The sequence below is a fragment of the Simochromis diagramma genome, unplaced genomic scaffold (assembly GCF_900408965.1).
Source record: "Simochromis diagramma unplaced genomic scaffold, fSimDia1.1 OVJJ01000293.1, whole genome shotgun sequence".
NCBI lineage: Eukaryota > Metazoa > Chordata > Actinopteri > Cichliformes > Cichlidae > Simochromis > Simochromis diagramma.
Genome location: NW_024386801.1, coordinates 26,566,942 through 26,587,718, shown reverse-complemented (window position 1 = coordinate 26,587,718; position 20,777 = coordinate 26,566,942). Strand labels below are relative to the sequence as shown.

Genomic DNA, 20,777 nt, shown 5'->3' with positions numbered 1-20,777 from the left:
GCTTTTCTCTGATCTCTCTGTTTGATCTTCTCTGATGTCTCCAGACTCTGTCAGGCTGCTGAATGGTTCCAGTCTGTGTTCAGGCAGACTGGAGGTGAAGTCTAACCAGAGCTGGTCCTCAGTGTGTGAAGCTGACTTTGACCAGCAGGATGCAGAGGTGGTCTGTAGGGAGCTCGGCTGTGGGCCTCCTTCGGTCCTCCAGGGGGCGCTCTATGGAGAAGTGGAGGCTCCAGTGTGGAGCAAAGAGTACCAGTGTGGAGGCCATGAGTCTGCTCTCCTGGACTGTAGAAGCTCAGGCTCAGCTAGAAACAGCTGCTCACCTGGCAAAGCTGTTGGACTCACCTGCTCAGGTAGAAGAGGAGCTGCAGCTTTGATCTGGTCAAACTCACTTTACTCTTTCACTGATGACTCTCTGATTTTTTTCCAGACGGTGAGGATGTCAGGTTGGTGGGAGGAGCCACCCACTGTACAGGAACGGTGGAGCTGAAATATCTGGGAGAATGGAGACCAGTAGAAGCCATTGAGTGGACCCGGAAAACAGCTACTGTTGTGTGTGAACAGCTGGACTGTGGTTATGTTGTTTCTTTAGGAAAAAGGACGGGTGCATCAAGCAGATCTGTGTGGAGCATCAGTGATACGTGTATTCAGCTTGGATCTACTCTGCAATACTGTGCATCAGCTTCGTTTTCTACGTCCATTTTTGATGTAACCTGCTCAGGTAAAATTATTTGTGACAGTATACATGATATAATATGTGATAGCTGGAAGAGAAGCAAACTATCCACCAATCGTGACTGGCTCTGTTCCACAGCATATCTTTGTTTTCTCTTCCTCCCCTCATCCCCAACAGGTGGACTCCTGGCCTGTTGTTGTGATAGATGTAGATCTAGATACAACTGAATTGAACTGAATCATGGCAGAAGAGATGTTTAGTGTTCTCGGGAGTCAAACTAAAGAGTCCCTTCTTCAGTGCTATAACTTTCTGGGCTTCCTATTTCTTAGCTTGAGTTTCAGTTCAGTCTCTCCTCACTCATGTATTGCTACACCCTGGGACTCATTCTTAACAGTTTGCACAAAGAAATCTGGGAAACTTTTGAAACAGTTTTCTAATTTTCAATTTTCCTTTTCTAAACAGATATAATATTCAAAAACATAAAAAAAATAATTGGGCCTTAATTAAGAAACAATTGAAAGTTGGAAATATATACAAAGCAAGTTGGCAATGCTACAGTCTGTACTTCTCCTAGTTCACAAGATACTGGAGGGTCTTACCCTGATAGTCTCCTGACTGAATATACAGAGCACAGGACACCATTGTAGACTTGCTTAAGCTGGGATACATAGGATACATTCATTGAGTATCTTCAATGTTTTGGGGAGTATGAGATCACAGGCAGAATTAACTCAAGATTCTCAATTTCAAAAGGTCCAGTGATCCTGAGACAGAGCTTCTTTGAGTTATATTGTAATGGAATGTCCTAGAACATAACCAAATTTTCTGATCTAAGGTCTGAAGTTTGAAGCTGAAATCTGGTGTTAGTCTCCCAAACATTTAGTTTTCTCTACGGCCCTGAGGAGTACTGTCTCGGGGCATCTCTGGATTTCTTGACGTAGGTCGTCGTGTTGCATGGAGTGAACCGCTGTCTCACTGTCCAGCTTTGGGAACATAGAGTTCAGTAGCACAGAGAGGACTCAAATAGACATAACCCAATGGGAGATGAGGTCATGGTGTTGTGTACCTACTCGTCTGCTTCAAATGGTAGGTTTGATAGCGCAACACAGTAGAGGGCAGCTTATGTAGAACAAAAGCTCTTCACACTTGTGAGGTGAAAAGAGTCCCTCAATCAGAGATTTGTTTCAAAATCATATCATTTAATCTGAAAATACTGAACCATCACTCTACATTAGTTGTTTGAGTGGAAAATATATGTATAGAAGTTCCTAATTCATAACAGAGGACAGAAAAAAGACATTTCATACACACCAATGATCATAGATATTTACAAAAATGTTTACATGCATCATTGTCATACACTAACACTTAAAGACTAATTTTTTTTTTTACCATTTCACTCACCAATTTTCACTATTTGTAGTGAGTTTCTCTTGTTAAGCTGAATCTGTGGTACTTGGTACTGGTCTTTTACCCACTTCTTCCTTTTTCTTCAGGTTTATGTTAAAAACATTTTGTTCTACTGAGCTAATTTATTTACTTTTTAACCTCAGCTATAGTATCAGAGGAAGCAACATACACAAACTTGTTTAGTGAAGCCAGAGCCCAGTTTTAGTTTACAAACTGTCAACCTTCCAAAATGGCTTCACCCTCAGATGCTTTTCTTTACATTTCATCAGGTGGAAATTATTAAGCTTTTTTATGTAGCAGTGCATATTTGTCTCTCAGAACAACAAATTGAGCTAAACATGTTTTGTGTTTTAGATTAGTGGCGTCACTATAGTTTGCAGATTGCAGGTAGTGAGTGTTGATTTACAGTGATTCTAGTTGACTGATTTAGAGAACGTGTACATAAGAACATAACAGACTAGTGCGATCGTGGCTCAAGAGTTGGCAGTTCGTCTTGTAATCGGAAGGTTGCCGGTTTGAGCCCCGGCGCGGACAGTCTCGGTCGTTGTGTCCTTGTGCAAGACACTTCACCCGGTGCCTACTGGTGGGGGTTAGAGGGGCCGGTGGCACCAGTGTCTGGCAGCCTCAAGTTTGTCAGTGCACCCCAGGGTGGCTGTGGCTACAATGTAGCTTGCCATCACCAGTGTGTGAAGGGGTGGGTGACTGAATGTAGTGTAAAGTGCTTTGGGGTCCTTAGGGACTAAGTAAAGCGCTATACAAATACAGGCCATTTACCATTTTAACGGTATTATACTGTCCCACCAATAAATAGACAAACAGTCTCATCTTTGAACCAGTGAATAGTTGTTTGCTGCCATCTTTTTCTTGTGTGTCTGCTGTCTCTGATCTCTCTGTTTGATCTTCTCTGATGTCTCCAGACTCTGTCAGGCTGCTGAATGGTTCCAGTCTGTGTTCAGGCAGACTGGAGGTGAAGTCTAACCAGAGCTGGTCCTCAGTGTGTGAAGCTGACTTTGACCAGCAGGATGCAGAGGTGGTCTGTAGGGAGCTTGGCTGTGGGCCTCCTTCGGTCCTCCAGGGGGCGCTCTATGGAGAAGTGGAGGCTCCAGTGTGGAGCAAAGAGTTCCAGTGTGGAGGCCATGAGTCTGCTCTCCTGGACTGTAGAAGCTCAGGCTCAGCTAGAAACAGCTGCTCACCTGGCAAAGCTGTTGGACTCACCTGCTCAGGTAGAAGAGGAGCTGCAGCTTTGATGTGGTTCAAACTCACTTTATTCTTTTACTGATGACTCTCTGCTTTCTGTTCAGATAATGATGTTTTCAGGTTGGTGGGAGGATCCAATCAGTGTGCTGGTACACTGGAGCTGAAACATCTGGGAGAATGGAGACCAGTGGAAATCTATGATAGGATGCCACAGACAGCCGCAGTTGTCTGTGCACATCTGGATTGTGGCTCTATTATTTCCATAGAACAAAACCATGAGTCTTCACATAGATTAACGTGGGGAATCTCAGCTGACTGTGTTCAGGATGGATCTTCTCTGAGGCAGTGTGCAAAATCAGATGACTCATCTCTCATAGCAAAACTTCACTGTTCAGGTAAGTTGATCACAGGCAGAGGCGGCAAAAAGTAATTATTTGGTGGACATTTCTAGTAATAATAAGCTAACATTAGCAGATGTAAATACATACTTTATTTCAGTGTACATTTTAATTATAAGTAATGAACTCAACTTGAGTCATTTAAGCAGAACATGGGCAGAGAACAAGATGAAAATATAAAAAAATAGCTCTATGTTCTGTTGACTACATAGAGTGCGGCTTTGTCTCTAAACAGGGAAATGAGTTTGGAAACAGTTACAAACTGATTCAGCAGGTGGGGGAACCCTAAAATCAGTTGTAGTTGGCTCAGTGTGGGAAAAAGAATCACAGCTCACAATAATTTTTATTGAGAGCTCCAGTAGGTTTTCTTAATATACAGGCTGTGATCAGCTGATCTGAGCTACTGTTGCTCTATGGTATACTGCTGTATTCAACCAGATGTCAGCAGATGTTTCATGAGTTGTCCTTGCTGATTTTGATCTGCTACGCTGACAGTACACTGTTTATGCTGTCTTTATATTAGACTTTATAAAGTGGTATAAAGGTAGAATTCAGTGAATGAATCTCAGCATCATCAGCTTAACTTCAAATTCATCTCTGCTACACTTGATGTAACCTACCACTAGGGCTGCACGATTTTGCATAAAATGAGAATCATGATTTTTTGGCTTAGAATTGAGATCACGATTCTCTCACGATTTTCTTTTCCAATATAAATATCTATTGCACTTATTAACTGCACATCAACTTCGTAACAGTTGAGACTGAACATAAAAACAATAAATAAACATAAAAACAACAAATGTCTCACGTTTTGTCGTTGCCGCAAAATGTTGTACTGCTTGAAATTCCATCTCCACCGTTGCTCGACACTGCGTGTATAGAGCAGGTAGTGCAACAATAGAAAAATAGTTGCGGGATGGCACTGTGTAGCGTTTGTCTAGGGCATAGGTGTCAAACTCTGGCCCGCGGGCCAAATTTGGCCCGCAGCCTAATTACATTTGGCCCGCAAAGCCATACCAAATTACTATTAGAGCTGGCCTACTGGTATTATACAGCTAATATATATATTGTTTAGTATTAAGCTTTGCTTGTTCCATATTCACTTTTTCAGCAAAACATGTTTGAGTCCATAAGAAAAGATTCATTCTTATATCTGGAGGAATAATTATATTTCAATAAATATTAACTTTAGCCCGCGACTTTGTTCCAGTTTTGAATTTTGGCCCACTGTGTACTTGAGTTTGACACCCCTGGTCTAGGGTGTTGATCATTTTCCTAAATCCCTCGTTTTGCACAGTGTTGATGGGAGCCATATCTTTGGTCAGGTGATAAGTGATAGCCTCCGTAATTTCTTTGTGCCTGCGGGAGTTCGACGTGTATAGGGAAGCGCTGTATAAGGTTCCCGTTATTGATGTTTGGGTGGTTGACCGGGACGAATTTTCTCCTGTCACTTTCTCGTCATCCCTGACGTGCTCTCCGTTGTTTTTTCCCTTGCTAATTTTAGCATCACACGGCACAGCTTCTGTATCACGTGGTATAAGGCTCCGCCCTTGTCATTTGTTGAGCAGGAAGAGTGAGCGCTTGTTTTCATGCAGATTACGTCCCGGATCAAAATGCGGTACAATCGTCGTCTTTTTTTTCTTTTTTTTTTAAATCGTTGTCATTTGGAAATGAGATCGCACATAAGTATGAATCGAGATCGCGATTTTCTAACGATTAATCGTGCAGCCCTACCTACCACTGACCATGAAACCACAGCCACTGTGCACCAGTCACACACTGTTTTTTTTACTTTAAATCCATCACAGTACAGCAAAATAACCTGTTTATCCTGCACTAACCTGCAGTGGATTTTCATGCAGCCTTTAAATAACATAGTTAGTTTGTCTCAGTTTGATTTGCATATTTGACAATACAGTGGGGCAAAAAAGTATTTAGTCAGCCACCGATTGTGCAAGTTCCCCCACTTAAAATGATGACAGAGGTCAGTAATTTGCACCAGAGGTACACTTCAACTGTGAGAGACAGAATGTGAAAAAAAAATCCATGAATCCACATGGTAGGATTTGTAAAGAATTTATTCGTAAATTAGGGTGGAAAATAAGTATTTGGTCACCTCAAACAAGGAAAATCTCTGGCTCTCACAGACCTGTAACGTGTTCTGTAAGAAGCTTTTCTGTCCCCCACTCGTTACCTGTATGAATGGCACCTGTTTGAACTCATCATCTGTATAAAAGACACCTGTCCACAGCCTCAAACAGTCAGACTCCAAACTCCGCCATGGCCAAGACCAAAGAGCTTTCGAAGGACACCAGGAAAAGTATTGTAGACCTGCACCAGACTGGGAAGAGTGAATCTACAATAGGCAAGCAGCTTGGTGTGAAAAAATCAACTGTGGGAGCAATCATCAGAAAATGGAAGACATACAAGACCACTGATAATCTCCCTCGATCTGGGGCTCCACGCAAGATCTCATCCCGTGGGGTCAAAATGATCATGAGAACGGTGAGCAAAGATCCCAGAACCACACGGGGGGACCTGGTGAATGACCTGCAGAGAGCTGGGACCAAAGTAACAAAGGTCACCATCAGTAACACACTACAACGGCAGGGAATCAAATCCCGCAGTGCCAGACGTGTTCCGCTGCTGAAGCCAGTGCATGTCCAGGCCCGTCTGAAGTTTGCCAGAGAGCACATGGATGATACAGCAGAGGATTGGGAGAATGTCATGTGGTCAGATGAAACCAAAGTAGAACTTTTTGGTATAAACTCAACTCGTTATGTTTGGAGGAAGAAGAATACTGAGTTGCATCCCAAGAACACCATACCTACTGTGAAGCATGGGGGTGGAAACATCATGCTATGGGGCTGTTTTTCTGCCAAGGGGACAGGACGACTGATCCGTGTTAAGGACAGAATGAATGGGGCCATGTATTGTGAGATTTTGAGCCAAAACCTCCTTCCATCAGTGAGAACTTTGAAGATGAAACGAGGCTGGGTCTTCCAACATGACAATGATCCAAAACACACCGCCCGGGCAACAAAGGAGTGGCTCCGTAAGAAGCATTTGAAAGTCCTGGAGTGGCCTAGCCAGTCTCCAGACCTCAACCCCATAGAAAATCTGTGGCGGGAGTTGAAAGTCCGTGTTGCTCGGCGACAGCCCCAAAACATCACTGCTCTCGAGAAGATCTGCATGGAGGAATGGGCCAAAATACCAGCTACTGTGTGTGCAAACCTGGTAAAGACCTATAGTAAACGTTTGACCTCTGTTATTGCCAACAAAGGTTATGTTACAAAGTATTGAGTTGTATTTTTGTTATTGACCAAATACTTATTTTCCACCCTAATTTACGAATAAATTCTTTACAAATCCTACCATGTGAATTCATGGGTTTTTTCTTCACATTCTGTCTCTCACAGTTGAAGTGTACCTCTGGTGAAAATTACTGACCTCTGTCATCATTTTAAGTGGGGGAACTTGCACAATCGGTGGCTGACTAAATACTTTTTTGCCCCACTGTATATAAAAAAATAATGTCACATGTACAGACCCCATATCTCATTTAAAAACACGAGGACTTCATGTAAGCTTTAAATGAGTAGTCATTCCCTTTAAATCTAACCTCTCTTTTTCCTCTCCTGTCCTGTCTTTCTTATCTCTCTCCATCTCTGAGTGAAGTTAGCTCTCTTTCTGTTCTCTCCCTGTGAAATACAGCAGCTGGACCTTTAGCTAGCAACACATTGTGAGACAAACTGCACACAAACAGTTTGTGTGTTCGCTAATGTTTGTTGAGCTGATAGAAACACTGAATTTGAAATTACCTGACACACAAAAAATGTCACTCTTTTTATGCTTTATGTTGTGGTCCCTGCCACACAGCAAATCAAGACACTATCTCCTGTCTTTGTGATCTCTGTTTAGTTCAGTCATGTTAGTATATCTTAGTCCTGGTCCTGGTGTTAGTCATTTACTGTTTCATGTATGTTGTGTTGTGTTTTACTTCCCCTTCCTCTATTAGATTCAGCTCAGCTGTCTTCCAGTTTGCTCTCATCACCTTGTATATGTATTCTGTCATTTTTTCTTGGTTCTTTCTGATGTCCTAAATGATTCCTCATATTGCGTGCTCGTCCATCTGTGCGCTTTCCTCTAGTCCTACTTTTTCTGTCAGTTTGATCCTGCCTTGCCGTGGTATTATTTTTGCCATTTTGTCAGTTGCCAGCTAAGACTGTGTTTTAGTTTATTTCCTGTTTTGGGTGTCCTGCTTTGGGGTTCAGATTCTGCTTGCGATACAATGGTTCCATGACATTAATCTTCGAGCACACCCAGTGAAGCATTACTTTCATGAAAGCAGGTATGGTTGGAGAATATTGTGGTCAGTTGAGAATTTTGCAAAGAAGGCTGACTCTCTGAGTACGAATCATGTTGCTCAATATTTAATGGGGTCACTATGCTTTGCAGATTGCAGGTAGTGAGTGTTGATTTACAGTGATTCTAGTCCACTGTTATAGAGAATGTGTACATAAGACCACATGGGCTGATACTCTGTTTCGCTAATCTCTGGGTCTCTAATAACCCACTTTTCTCTGCTGTTGTTTCTACCAGCTCATCCTGATATAACAGCATAATACTGTCCCACCAATAAATGGACAAACAGTCTCATCTTTGAATCAGTGAATAGTTGTTTGCTGCCATCTTTTTCTCGTGTGTCTGCTGTCTCTGATCTCTCTGTTTGATCTTCTCTGATGTCTCCAGACTCTGTCAGGCTGCTGAATGGTTCCAGTCTGTGTTCAGGCAGACTGGAGGTGAAGTCTAACCAGAGCTGGTCCTCAGTGTGTGAAGCTGACTTTGACCAGCAGGATGCAGAGGTAGTCTGTAGGGAGCTCAGCTGTGGGCCTCCTTCGGTCCTCCAGGGGGCGCTCTATGGAGAAGTGGAGGCTCCAGTGTGGAGCAAAGAGTTCCAGTGTGGAGGCCATGAGTCTGCTCTCCTGGACTGTAGAAGCTCAAGCTCAGCTAGAAACAGCTGCTCAGCTGGCAAAGCTGTTAGACTCACCTGCTCAGGTAGAAGAGGAGCTGCAGCTTTGATGTGGTTCAAAGTCATTCTCAATGTGACTACTTTCTGATACCTGTTTAGATGTTGATCATGTCAGGTTGGTGAGAGGAACCAGTCATTGTGCAGGCACACTGGAACTGAAACATCTGGGAGAATGGAGACCAGTGGAAGCCATTGACTGGACACTGAAGACAGCAGCAGTCCTCTGTGGATATCTGGATTGTGGCTCTGCTGTTTCCATAGAACAAAACTTGAGCTCTTCAGTTCGATCTGCTTGGGAAATTACTGCTGACTGCGTTCAAAATGGATCTTCTCTGAGGCAGTGTGCAACATCAGATGACTCAATGTATTTTGTAAAGCTTAACTGTTTAGGTAAGTCCATCATTAGTGACAACATATATGCCATCATCAGAGCTTTACTCCGAACTCTACTTAAAAAAAAGAAAAAGACAAGTGCAGTTAAAATATGCAAATAGATATTTCCTTTTTTTTTTTTTTTTTTTTTTTTGCAAATAGATATTTCCTAATAACATCTAAATTTAGAATAATGTATTATACAGCAGTGGGGAATATATTTGATTACAGTAGCTGGCTTTTTGAAAGTGCTGTAACTAAGATTAGGTGTTTAATTCCTCCACTGTTGTCTTCTTTTAATATCATAAGCTAACACAGTAGAGAGCAGCTACCTAAACTCCACTGCCAAAGAGGTCGATTATCTTGTTAATTGTGTTACATCCTCATTGTGTATGACTCCTGATATTGTGGTTTCTCTGTAAAAGAAAGCCTCATATCAGATGTGCTTGACTTCTTGGTTTAACTCTCAAATATGCCCTTTAAAGGAGTGAACTCATAAGCTGGATAGAGTTTTACTGTAAGGCCTGTACCTTACAATAAAAGTGTTTTGATGTAACCTTTGCTATGATTTGGTGCTATAGAAATACGACTGAAATGAATTAAATTGAAATTCAGTTTCATGAATTTAGAAGATCTTCATTTTTAAAAAGCCCCCCATAAAGCTAGAGCATCTTATTATCTGTCACTGATTTAAGAAAATAAGAGCAACCTTGAGTTTCATTTCAGCACTGTAACCAAGTTGACATAGACTCAGGGCTGTGTTGAGCCAAACATTCATTTGACCTTACCTAGTAATGACTTGAATTTGTTGACAAATAAAATTTTAACCATTAGATAAAAATTTTTTTATAACCACCACTGAGATGTGTTATTATATACAACGACTTTAAAAAATACTGATATTCATTTACTCTTTCACTCAAGTGGATCTTTCTGACTTAACTTCAGTAATTACTTTCTCTAATCAATAGTGTGTCTTTTAGACCACATTCCTACAAGGCTGCTCAAAGAAGTCCAAACAATAGATAATATTTCAATCTTAACTCATTCACTGCCATTGACGTCTATAGACGTCAATGGCAGTGGGGAGTTACCTGATTTGAAAATGGCTGGCAGTGAATGAGTTAAATGTGATCAACCTATTTTTTTTATTAATAGGCTACATACAACAGGCTTTTAGGGTTGCAGTAATGATCTTCTTGACCTCAGTGCAGCATTCACTAATGATGACCATAATATTTTATTACAGTGATTAGAGCACAAGCTTCAAACCTCTCTGTTGCAGTATTTGAATCATATCTAACTGATAGACTTCAATTTGTTCATGTAAATGGAGAGTCGTTTTCAAACACTAGGGTTAATTATGGAGTTCCACAGGGCTCAGTGCTAATACCAATTCTGTTTACTTTATAGATGCTTCCCTTAGGCAGTAGATGACACTAAACTTTATCTATCTATGAAGCCAGATAACACACACCAATGACCTCTAACTTACTGCTTCTAGATTCAGATAAAACTGAGGTTATTGTATTTGGCCCTGAAAATTCTTAGAAATATGGTATCTAACCAGTGACTTGCTCTTGATGGCATTGCCTTGGTCTCCAGTAAACTGTGAGGAACCTTGGAGTCATTTTTACCAGTATATGTCCTTCAGTGCACATATTAAACACATATGTAGGCCTGCTTTCTGTCATTGGCACAATATCAGAAAAATCCTGAGCAGTTTTTTTCAGCAGTGCTCAAAGGAGCACTGCTGAAAAAACTAATTCATGCATTTGCATTGATGTAGCTGTTGTTCTTTATTAATACATTTGAATGGAATTGAGTTATTACTTTTAGACTGGACTACTGTAATTCATTTTTATCAAGATGTCCTATAAAAATCCTAAAAAGCCTTCAGTTGATCCAAAATGCTGATTCAAGAGTGCTGACAGGGACACACACACACACAGAGAGCACATTTCTCCTATACTGACTTCCCTGCATTGGCTCCTTGTTAAATCCAGAATCTAATTTAAAATCCTGCTCCTCACATACAAGGTCTTTTGAACCTTACTATTACCATTTTCTTAGTATTATTATTCAATCTTTACTTTACAACATAAAGCATCTTGAGATCACAGTTGTTTGCCTCTAAATACATTTATTTGAATCTAATCATTTTCTTTTTCTGCTGTCTCTGATCTCTCTGTTTGATCTTCTCTGATGTCTCCAGACTCTGTCAGGCTGCTGAATGGTTCCAGTCTGTGTTCAGGCAGACTGGAGGTGAAGTCTAACCAGAGCTGGTCCTCAGTGTGTGAAGCTGAGTTTGACCAGCAGGATGCAGAGGTGGTCTGTAGGGAGCTCGGCTGTGGGCCTCCTTCAGTCCTCCAGGGGGCGCTCTATGGAGAAGTGGAGGCTCCAGTGTGGAGCAAAGAGTTCCAGTGTGGAGGCCATGAGTCTGCTCTCCTGGACTGTAGAAGCTCAGGCTCAGCTAGAAACAGCTGCTCAGCTGGCAAAGCTGTTGGACTCACCTGCTCAGGTAGAAGAGGAGCTGCATCTTTGATGTTGTTCAAACTCGCTTTATTCTTTTACTGATGACTCTCTGCTTTCTGTTCAGAGCCTTATGATTTGAGGTTGGTGGGAGGAGAAAGTCGCTGTGATGGAACACTGGAGGTGAAAATGGGCGAATGGAGACCAGTGTATGCCTTTCAATGGACCCTGAATGAAGCAGCTGTTTTCTGTGAACGTTTGAACTGTGGTTCTGTGCTTTCGAAGCAAGAGAGAAATCAAACCAATTCCAGAGGCACCTGGTGGCTCAGAAATGATTGTATTGAGTCTAGTCCTGATTTAAGGGTGTGCGTAACATCAGGAATCACTGAACTCATCCTGCATCTTACCTGCTCAGGTAAGCACATTAGTGATATATGTATGAGGTGAGCAGAGGCTTCTCGAGTTGAATACAGCTTATCAAACATACAAAAATGAGGTACTGGTTGAAGTGAGCTGAACAGCCTTTTGTAGTCTGGACAGGCCACAAAAACCTGTCCTACTTGGAGAATCCTAGAAGGTTGAAGTGCAGGCAGGCTAAGTGTGCTCTGTCTTTTAAGTGGTTTAAATTTACCTTTACATATCGCCCAAGGTTTAGAAATCAGAAACCAGATAGTGCTTCCTTTGGTCAGTGCTGCTTTCCCGAGGTGTTGGGTACTCGATGATTCTGAGGTGCATGGCCAGATGTTTTGACATGATTGCTCCCTTGGGGTTGTGGTCTGGCTTAGCTTGGGCCTCCTCAATGTGGGTTGCAGAAGGTTCTGACAGTTCCTGGGTTTCTGTGACTTTGTCCTCAGCACGTGCTGGGATGGATGGCTCCTGAAGAGACTGGTTGACTGGGGTTCTGTCTAGGGCCTCCCTCTTCCTTCCATCAGTTTTTCTTGGTTCTTTGTCATGTCCTCCCTAATCTCTCATATTGCATGCTTGTCGATCTGTGTGCTTTCTTCTAGTCATATTTTTTTTCTGTCAGTTTCCTCCTGCCTTGCCCTGGTATTATTTTTGCTATTCTGTCAGTTGCCAGCTGAGACTGTATTTAGAGTTTTTTTTGTTTTTATTTCTTGCTTTGGGGTTCAGATTCTATGACGTCTATCTTCAGACACATCCAGTGAAGCATTACCTTCATAAAAGCAGGGATAGTCTCCGAATATTGTGGTCAGGTGAGAATTTTGCTTTTGGATGTTTTTATAAACTACAGTCAGCCTATGTTTTAAAAACCACTGATCCTTTATTTCACAGATGGTTTCATTAGTCTTTTTACACAGCTAAACAAAAATGTTAAATATTCAGTGAACAATCTCAAAATCCAAAGTGACCATCAAAACCAATCTGAAATAAACATGAAGGACTTATGATGTACTGAGTGGGGGCTGACTCTGAGTATCTCTCTCTGTTTGATCTTCTCTGATGTCTCCAGACTCTGTCAGGCTGCTGAATGGTTCCAGTCTGTGTTCAGGCAGACTGGAGGTGAAGTCTGACCAGAGCTGGTCCTCAGTGTGTGAAGCTGACTTTGACCAGCAGGATGCAGAGGTGGTCTGTAGGGAGCTCGGCTGTGGGCCTCCTTCGGTCCTCCAGGGGGCGCTCTATGGAGAAGTGGAGGCTCCAGTGTGGAGCAAAGAGTTCCAGTGTGGAGGCCATGAGTCTGCTCTCCTGGACTGTAGAAGCTCAAGCTCAGCTAGAAACAGCTGCTCAGCTGGCAAAGCTGTTGGACTCACCTGCTCAGGTAGAAGAGGAGCTGCATCTTTGATGTGGTTCAGACTCACTTTACTCTTTTATTGATGACTCTCTGCTTTCTGTTCAGAGCCTGGTGATATCAGGTTGGAGGGAGGAGCCAGTCGCTGTGACGGAAGACTGGAGATAAAACATCTGGGAGAGTGGAGACCTGTGGACGGCTCTGACTGGATCCTGAAGGAAGCAGCTGTTTTCTGCAAACACTTAAACTGCAGCTCTGTGGTTTCTGTAGAAGTGAGAGATAACTCCTTTTACAACCAGACGTGGTTTCTCAATCAAGGCTGTGTTCGGTCTCGATCTGATTTAAGGGCGTGTGCAGCATCAGGATTCACTTACAGCGTCCTGCATCTTTCCTGCTCAGGTAAGCACATTAGTGACATCTATGAGGTGATCAGAAGTTTGCTGAGTGGTAAACAGCTTATGAAACACACTTCAGTAAATGTGCTTTTACAGATGTGTTTCTACCGAGACATCAGCAGCTTTCCCGCTCTGCTGCATCTTTCATTATTTCTTTGTAAAGTGTCACTACAGAGTCCGTTTGTTGGAAAAGAAAAGTTCTTTTGGTAAAAAAAGCAAGTCCTTACCTGCACCGTTTTGTTTAGGATGACAGCATGTCAGTGCATTCTATTTTTTTGCTCTCTGCACTGTTTACTGTCAGTCTGTATAATGGCAGGATAATTGGAGCTGTCCTTTCAACACGATAACAGCTTCAGGCAGTGATGGCCAGATGAAACCTTGTGAGAATTTAACGTTTTTCATCCAATTGGTTCAGAAAAAGGTTCTTTTCTCGATGCTTCATATGCACACCACACCCCCTGCTGGTCAACACCGTAATAGTCATTGGCCTGCATGATGCAAACAGAGTTCTATTAATGTCAAAAACCTTGTCAGTGTATCAGTCAATGTTTGAATAATGATGGTGTTGGTTTTTTAAGAAATAATATTTTTCCACTGTGCTTGGACTCATTTTCTCTTTTTGGTAATAACTTCTCTGGCTTTGGAGAAATCGTGAAGGTGAACACTGACACGTACATTTTCAGGGGTCCATTGCGCTTTATTTTATTGTTCATAGATCACAACCGCACTTGAACCAATTTGAACCAATGAGTCTTCAAACCTCATAACTGATGTCAGTCACATGTAAAGAAGCAAGCCTCAATGAGCGCTTCAGTAAGCATTTCCTGGATTTCTCAGCACATGCTCTGAAGCTTCATCCCATCACAAGTTTTATGATAACCTTTGAACATTTTTAATGTGTTTTTGTACATAAATGGACACTTTTATATATCACAGTATGAAATACTACATTTTGTATATATATAAACCGTTATGTGTGTTTCTTGCTCCATACTAAAAAAGTTAGTGTGACTTAAATGTCTGTTATGGGTGTTAAAGTGGCTGTTTACGGCATATTACTGTCTGATAAAGTGCAGCAGAGCTGAAAATGTTTTTTCAGACTGTATGAGCTGTTTAGCCTTTTTTCCATGGTATCATTTGTTTATGGTCAATTGCAATATATTTAGTTAAAAGGCAATTAATGTCCCAAACTGAGGAGGATGGGACACAAGCACAGAATCCAGAGGATAAAGTGCAGTATTATCAAGAGAAGGAGAATGGATTCACATAAATAAAGAAATAATTTAAAGTAATTATGCTTCAAATTGAAGTCAAGTTTATTAAAATGGGTTTTAACAGATAAATAAGGAAAGCCTGCATTTTTACTGTACAACCAAATGAATATATAGAAAATATAACATCACTCCCAAAAAGTAAATACTACCCAGAGCGTGAGCTGCCTTGATGGAGTGCTTCCTGTCAGTGTGTTTGATCACATGACACAGGTCTTTCTGTCCTGCTACTCACACTGTTGTGTATTTATACTTGAGGGCACTGAACACATGAGTGATGATTGAGTGATGCAGTGGGTCTGATTGTCAGTCTGACAGTGTGCCGTCATGTCTCTGCAGCCAAGCAGCACACAGGAGGACCCTGAGCTGACTGTGACCTCCATGTTTGTGCTGCTGAAGATGACGAAACTCGGGAAGCAAAGGAAAACCTCTAAAGAGCTCATCTCATGTCTCAATGAATTTCTTAGCTGACAAAAACCCCATAATCTTTATGTCTGATGTAATTAGCATTTTTGGACATTAATTATTCACATGATTCTACAGTTTTCCTGTTATGTAATAAGATGCTTTTGCGGTCTAAGAAAACAAACTCTGTTGTTGCAGTGAAAAATGTATTTTAATAAGCAAAATAAAAACATAAACAAACAGTATTTCCCTTCCCTTCAAGTGAAATTTTGCAGCAAATTTGAACAAAACTACTTTAGTTTGGTTTGTTTATTTTAAAGGGAACAAAGTGCAGGTTGATATTTGCTGTTGGAAAACAAACAGTATGTAACTTTCTACCTGTGCAAGGTTATAGGACCATAAATGTAGGGGTCAGTGGGACTGTGAGAGGACTTACGAGAAGCCTGTTGATCAGGAACCAGGAAAGGCAAACAAAGTAAAAATGACAGAATCAGACACTGTGGAGTCAAACCTCGTCTCGTCCTCGCCTCGTCTTTCCTGAGCTGAGCATCATGGATCCCCGTCTGCTGCTGCTGTGGAGCTCAGGGTAGGATTAGAAATCAACTGTCAGCATTCTGTGATTTAATCATCAAACAACCTGCACACACAGCAAGATCATCATAACACACAGATATGAAAGGATCAGAGGATGAACTGCTCTCTCCAAGTAAAATCCGTCTTTATATTCATGGTTTTTTTCTTATGTCCTTCTCAGGAGTCCAAGCTTGCAATGAGCTCATATCAAAAGGTAAACTAAAAAATAAAAAATCACACAAACATAATTAACAGTTTCACTTTAATCTTTTCAGAAGTAAATTATTTTTCTGTTCAGAGTCCGTCAGGTTGGTGGGAGGCGCCAGTTGCTGTGCAGGAACACTGGAGCTAAAACATCTGGGAGAGTGGAGGCCATCGGTGTTGTTTGTGTGGACTCCGAAGGCAGTCACTGTAATTTGTGAACATCTGGCCTGTGGCTCTGCTGTTTCTGTAGGAAGGAGAGAGAAGGCTCCGCACAGGTCAATGTGGTGGATCAATGGTGCCTGTGTGGAGAAAGCATCTGCTCTGTGGAGTGTCTGTGTGTTTCCTGAACCCTTTCCCTTTGCCTCAGAGTTAACCTGCTCAGGTAAACCCATTTGTAGCATCAATGATGATGTAATATAAAAAAATATTATGTGACAACAACATGACAGGCTGATGCATTCACCACCTAGAAGAGCAGCAGTCATGAAAGAGTTTCAGGGGTCTCTGAAACCAAAGGGCTGCTGAGCTCCACAGCTCATTAATAACTTACATATTATTGTATACGTATTATTGTATTGTATGATAGAAAACACCCCAAAGGCAGCTGTTTTTGTAATTTGCTGCAATACAAGTTAAACTTAATTTAACTTAATTGAACTTTCTTGGCTTCTAGTTTCAGTTGATGAAATTGAAACTAGAAGCCAAGAAAGTTCAGAGACTCCATGCTGAACAGCTCCTCAACAGTACGCAGTTCTTGTTTTTTTTAATTTGGGTTACAGATCTTCTCAGAAAAGTCAGAAAGGATGAAATGTGTTGTTTGGGTGGAGAAGATGATCAGCAGGAACAGAAGAGAGAACTCTGCAGATGATGATGATGATGATGATGCTGTTCTGACGTTAGAAAATAATCAGGGGCCTCATTCTCAAACCTAAGTGGAACAAATTCACACAAATTATTGTTTCACCAATATTTTCTTACATAAACCATCTGCAATCTTTAAACTGAATGGTGTTATACTACTACTACTAATAATAATAAGGGGAGAAACCTGGGAGGCTACTAGCTTGGTGTCTTAAACAACCGCAAACAGAAAGGGCAATTCATTCAATTAGGAATATTCAAGGTGAATTAGTAGTACAACCACAGGAAATGAATGTAGATACTTTACAGGCTACCTTTCTAAATGATCTTGAGTTTCCTTCTATTCCAGATGACCTTTGGCCTACTCTTGACACTAATTTAACAATTAAAGAAATTCAGGAGGCAGTTGACATTCTGAAATTGGGGAAAGCTGCTGGGCGTGATGAGCTGCCTATGGATTTTTATAAAAAATTTCAATATAAACTCTTAAAACCGTTGCTAGATATGTATTCTGAGTCCTTTGAAAATGGTTTGCTTCTGCCCTCTCTAAGAGCTGCATTGTTTACAGTAATCCCTAAACCTGAAAACTCCAGAGATGGTTGTCAGTCCTGTCGGCCACTTTCTTTATTGAATGTGGACATGAAAATTCTTAGCAAGATATTGGCCCTGCGATTAGAGAAATGTCTCCCACTAGTGATTAATTAATACAGATCAGAATGGTTTTGTTAAAGGAGAACAAGGGTCTCATAATGTGAGGAGATTAATAAATGTCCTCTATGAAAACCGAGATGCTTGTGATACTGCAGTTCTGTCGCTAGATACCGAAAAGGCCTTTGACAGAGTTGAATAACTCTGTCAAAGTTTTTTGAGTTATTTACAAAGTAAATAACTCAAAATCCTCTTTAATGTTGCTGAATGAAACAGAGCGAGTTAATTATCTCAGCTCGCCTCAGACATTCAAACCATCGGAATGCCTGACTTACTTGGGAATTCGTATAGTACCAGATGTTAGCAAGATAGCCGACGTTAACTACGACCCTACTTTTCAATCTATTACGGAATCGATAAAAAGGTGGGCAAATCTACCCATATTGACTATTTAGCAGATTAATATTGTGAAGATGAGCGTACTCCTTAAACCTCTCTACTTATTTCAGAATATCCCTCTACCAGTACCTGCAGGTCTCTTAAATCAAAGAAAATTATTACCAATTTTATTTGGCAAAATCGTCGCCATCGGCTTCGGTATATCTGCCATTTGACAGGGGTGGGCTTAAGGCTCCTAACTTTCAGTCGTTGCGCAATTTTGGGCTGTACAGTTGCGCATGATGATGTACTATTTCTCATCTGATGGGTTTAAATGGAATTGTTCTTACTTAATTCAGAACTGCCCTTGAGTGCATATTTGTACTCAGCGCCAGTTAAAACTCGTAAAAGAAGCATAGCAAATCCTATTATTTTGAACATGATCAATGTATGGCACAAAGTACATGATGTTTTGGGAGTAGGGAAACCCCTATCTCATTTTAGTCCGATTCAGGGAAACAACCATTTTAAACCTGGTATGATCGATACAGGATTTCGAACTTGGACTAGGTCTGAATAAGATTGAAGACCTTTTTTGTGATGGTGTAATGATGTCATTCGAACAGCTGAGAGTTAAATTTAAGTTTCTGACTATCCTTACACCAAGCGGCAGATCTCATATTTGTACGATATGTTTATTTCCAGTTCTACTAAATCCTCTGCTGGCCGGCTAAACACGTGGAAGAGCGATATAGGAACAGATATATCTTTAGAAGAGTGGAAATCAGTGTACTTAAAAGCTCATACTCAAACTGTTAACACAAGATTGCAGCTTTTACAGGTTAACTGGTCCATGCGAACTTATCTAACTCTTGTTAAGTTACATTCATTTGATAATAATATGCCGGATACATGGGTGAACTGTGGTATAGAAAAGGGAACCCTTTTCCACTGTTTATGGGAATGTGAGGAGATACAGAAGTTTTGGAGGGAGGTAACTTTAGCAATAAATAGTATGGTTAATATAACTCTAAATCCAGACCCCAAATGATTTTTATTGGCACTTTATCCACCATCTCCTACAATTCAAAAAGAGATCAGGACCCTCATAAATATGTGCCTCTTGCATGCTAAACGTTTAACTGCATTGTATTGGAGAAAAATTGATAGACCAAAACTGGGGCATTGGTTACGGGACATGTCCTCATCTCTGGCTATAGAAAAGATAACCTATATTTTGAAAGGGAAGAAGGAACTGTTTGAAATTGTCTGGACACCTTTTATATTATACCTGGAGGGAGCGGACCTTTCACAAGTGTTGGTGGAGTCCTGGGAACCTGGAGTCACATCATTTGGAGAGACATAATGTGATATAACCATGAGGGATATGGTGGAATGACACTTTGTATAGTCCATCCGTTTGTTTTTTTGTTTTGTTCTTTTTTTTTTAACGGGTTTTTTTCCTTGATGACTATTCTTTCATATATCTGTATACGATTTGTTTGACTTGCTCTAAAAACTCAATAAACATATTGTTGCAATAATAATAATAATAATCGTTTGTGCTCCAGATAAAAGACTTCCTTGTGATTTTTCTCTTGTGCCCTCCTCAGGCGTCCGAGCTGAAGAAAAGCACAAACCAACAGGTAAACAGAGAGAAACAAAGGATCACAGAAGCAGAATCTGCTGTTGAGTTTCACTTTGATATTTTAAATGTCTTCTCTGTTCAGAGATTGTCAGGTTGATGGGAGGAGCCAGCCGCTGTGCAGGAACACTGGAGCTGAAACATCTGGGAGAGTGGAGGGCAGCAGTGGTCTTTCCATGGTCCTATAAGGCACTTACTCTTGCTTGTGAACATCTGGACTGTGGTGCAGCTGTTTCTTTAAGAACAAGAGAGGAGGCCTCACACAGGTCTGTGGTGCAGGTCAGCGGTTGCTGTGTTCAGGCTGCTTCTGCGTTTTGGGGTGTCTGTGTGGGACCTCATTACGAGTCCTTTCCCATCCAGATCCTGGATCTGACCTGCACAGGTAAAACTTTTTGTGATATGTCATACAGTGGGATGCAAAAGTTTGGGCAACCTTGTTAATAGTCATTATTTTCCTGTATAAATCGTTGTTTGTTACAATAAAAAATGTCAGTTAAATATATCATACAGGAGACACACACAGTGATATCTGAGAAGTGAAATGAAGTTTATTGGATTTACAGAAAGTGTGCAATAATTATTTAAACAAAATCAGGCAGGTGCATAAATTTGGGCACCACAAAAAAAGAAATGAAATCAATATTTAGTAGATCCGCCTTTTGCAGAAATCACAGCCTCTGAATGCTTCCTGTAGGTTCCAGTGAGAGTCTGGATTGTGGTTGAAGGTATTTTGGACCACTCGTCTTTACAAAACATCTCTAGTTTATTCAGGTTTGATGGCTTCTGAGCATGGACAGCTCTCTTTAACTCACACCACAGATTTTCAATAATATTCAGGTCTGCAGACTGAGATTCCAGAACGTTGTACTTGTTCCTCTGGATGAAAGCCTTAGTGGATTTTGAGCAGTGTTTCGGGTCGTTGTCTTGTTGAAAGGTCAAGGTAAGGTCAAGGTAACTTTATTTATACCCATAGGCAAGGTAAATTTACTTTACAGAAAAAAAAATGACAGCATTTGGCATCCCTTTAGAGAGATCCAGCCCCGGCGCAGCTTCAGCTTTGTCACCGATTCTCCAGGATCTGCTGATACTATGT

General features: G+C 41.1%; 1 protein-coding gene across 1 annotated transcript in view; it reads left to right on the top strand.

Moving 5' to 3' along the window:
* Nucleotides 1–20,777, top strand: part of LOC120730432 (deleted in malignant brain tumors 1 protein-like) — a 390,545-nt gene that overhangs the window by 6,478 nt on the left and 363,290 nt on the right. The window contains exons 4-15 of the mRNA XM_040026837.1: nucleotides 45–350; nucleotides 428–718; nucleotides 3,001–3,306; nucleotides 3,385–3,675; nucleotides 8,434–8,739; nucleotides 8,813–9,103; nucleotides 11,301–11,606; nucleotides 11,685–11,972; nucleotides 13,029–13,334; nucleotides 16,247–16,534; nucleotides 19,653–19,685; nucleotides 19,770–20,066. Coding sequence (XP_039882771.1) covers nucleotides 45–350; nucleotides 428–718; nucleotides 3,001–3,306; nucleotides 3,385–3,675; nucleotides 8,434–8,739; nucleotides 8,813–9,103; nucleotides 11,301–11,606; nucleotides 11,685–11,972; nucleotides 13,029–13,334; nucleotides 16,247–16,534; nucleotides 19,653–19,685; nucleotides 19,770–20,066 — 3,309 coding nt within the window. The remainder of the gene's footprint in view (nucleotides 1–44; nucleotides 351–427; nucleotides 719–3,000; nucleotides 3,307–3,384; nucleotides 3,676–8,433; nucleotides 8,740–8,812; nucleotides 9,104–11,300; nucleotides 11,607–11,684; nucleotides 11,973–13,028; nucleotides 13,335–16,246; nucleotides 16,535–19,652; nucleotides 19,686–19,769; nucleotides 20,067–20,777) is intronic.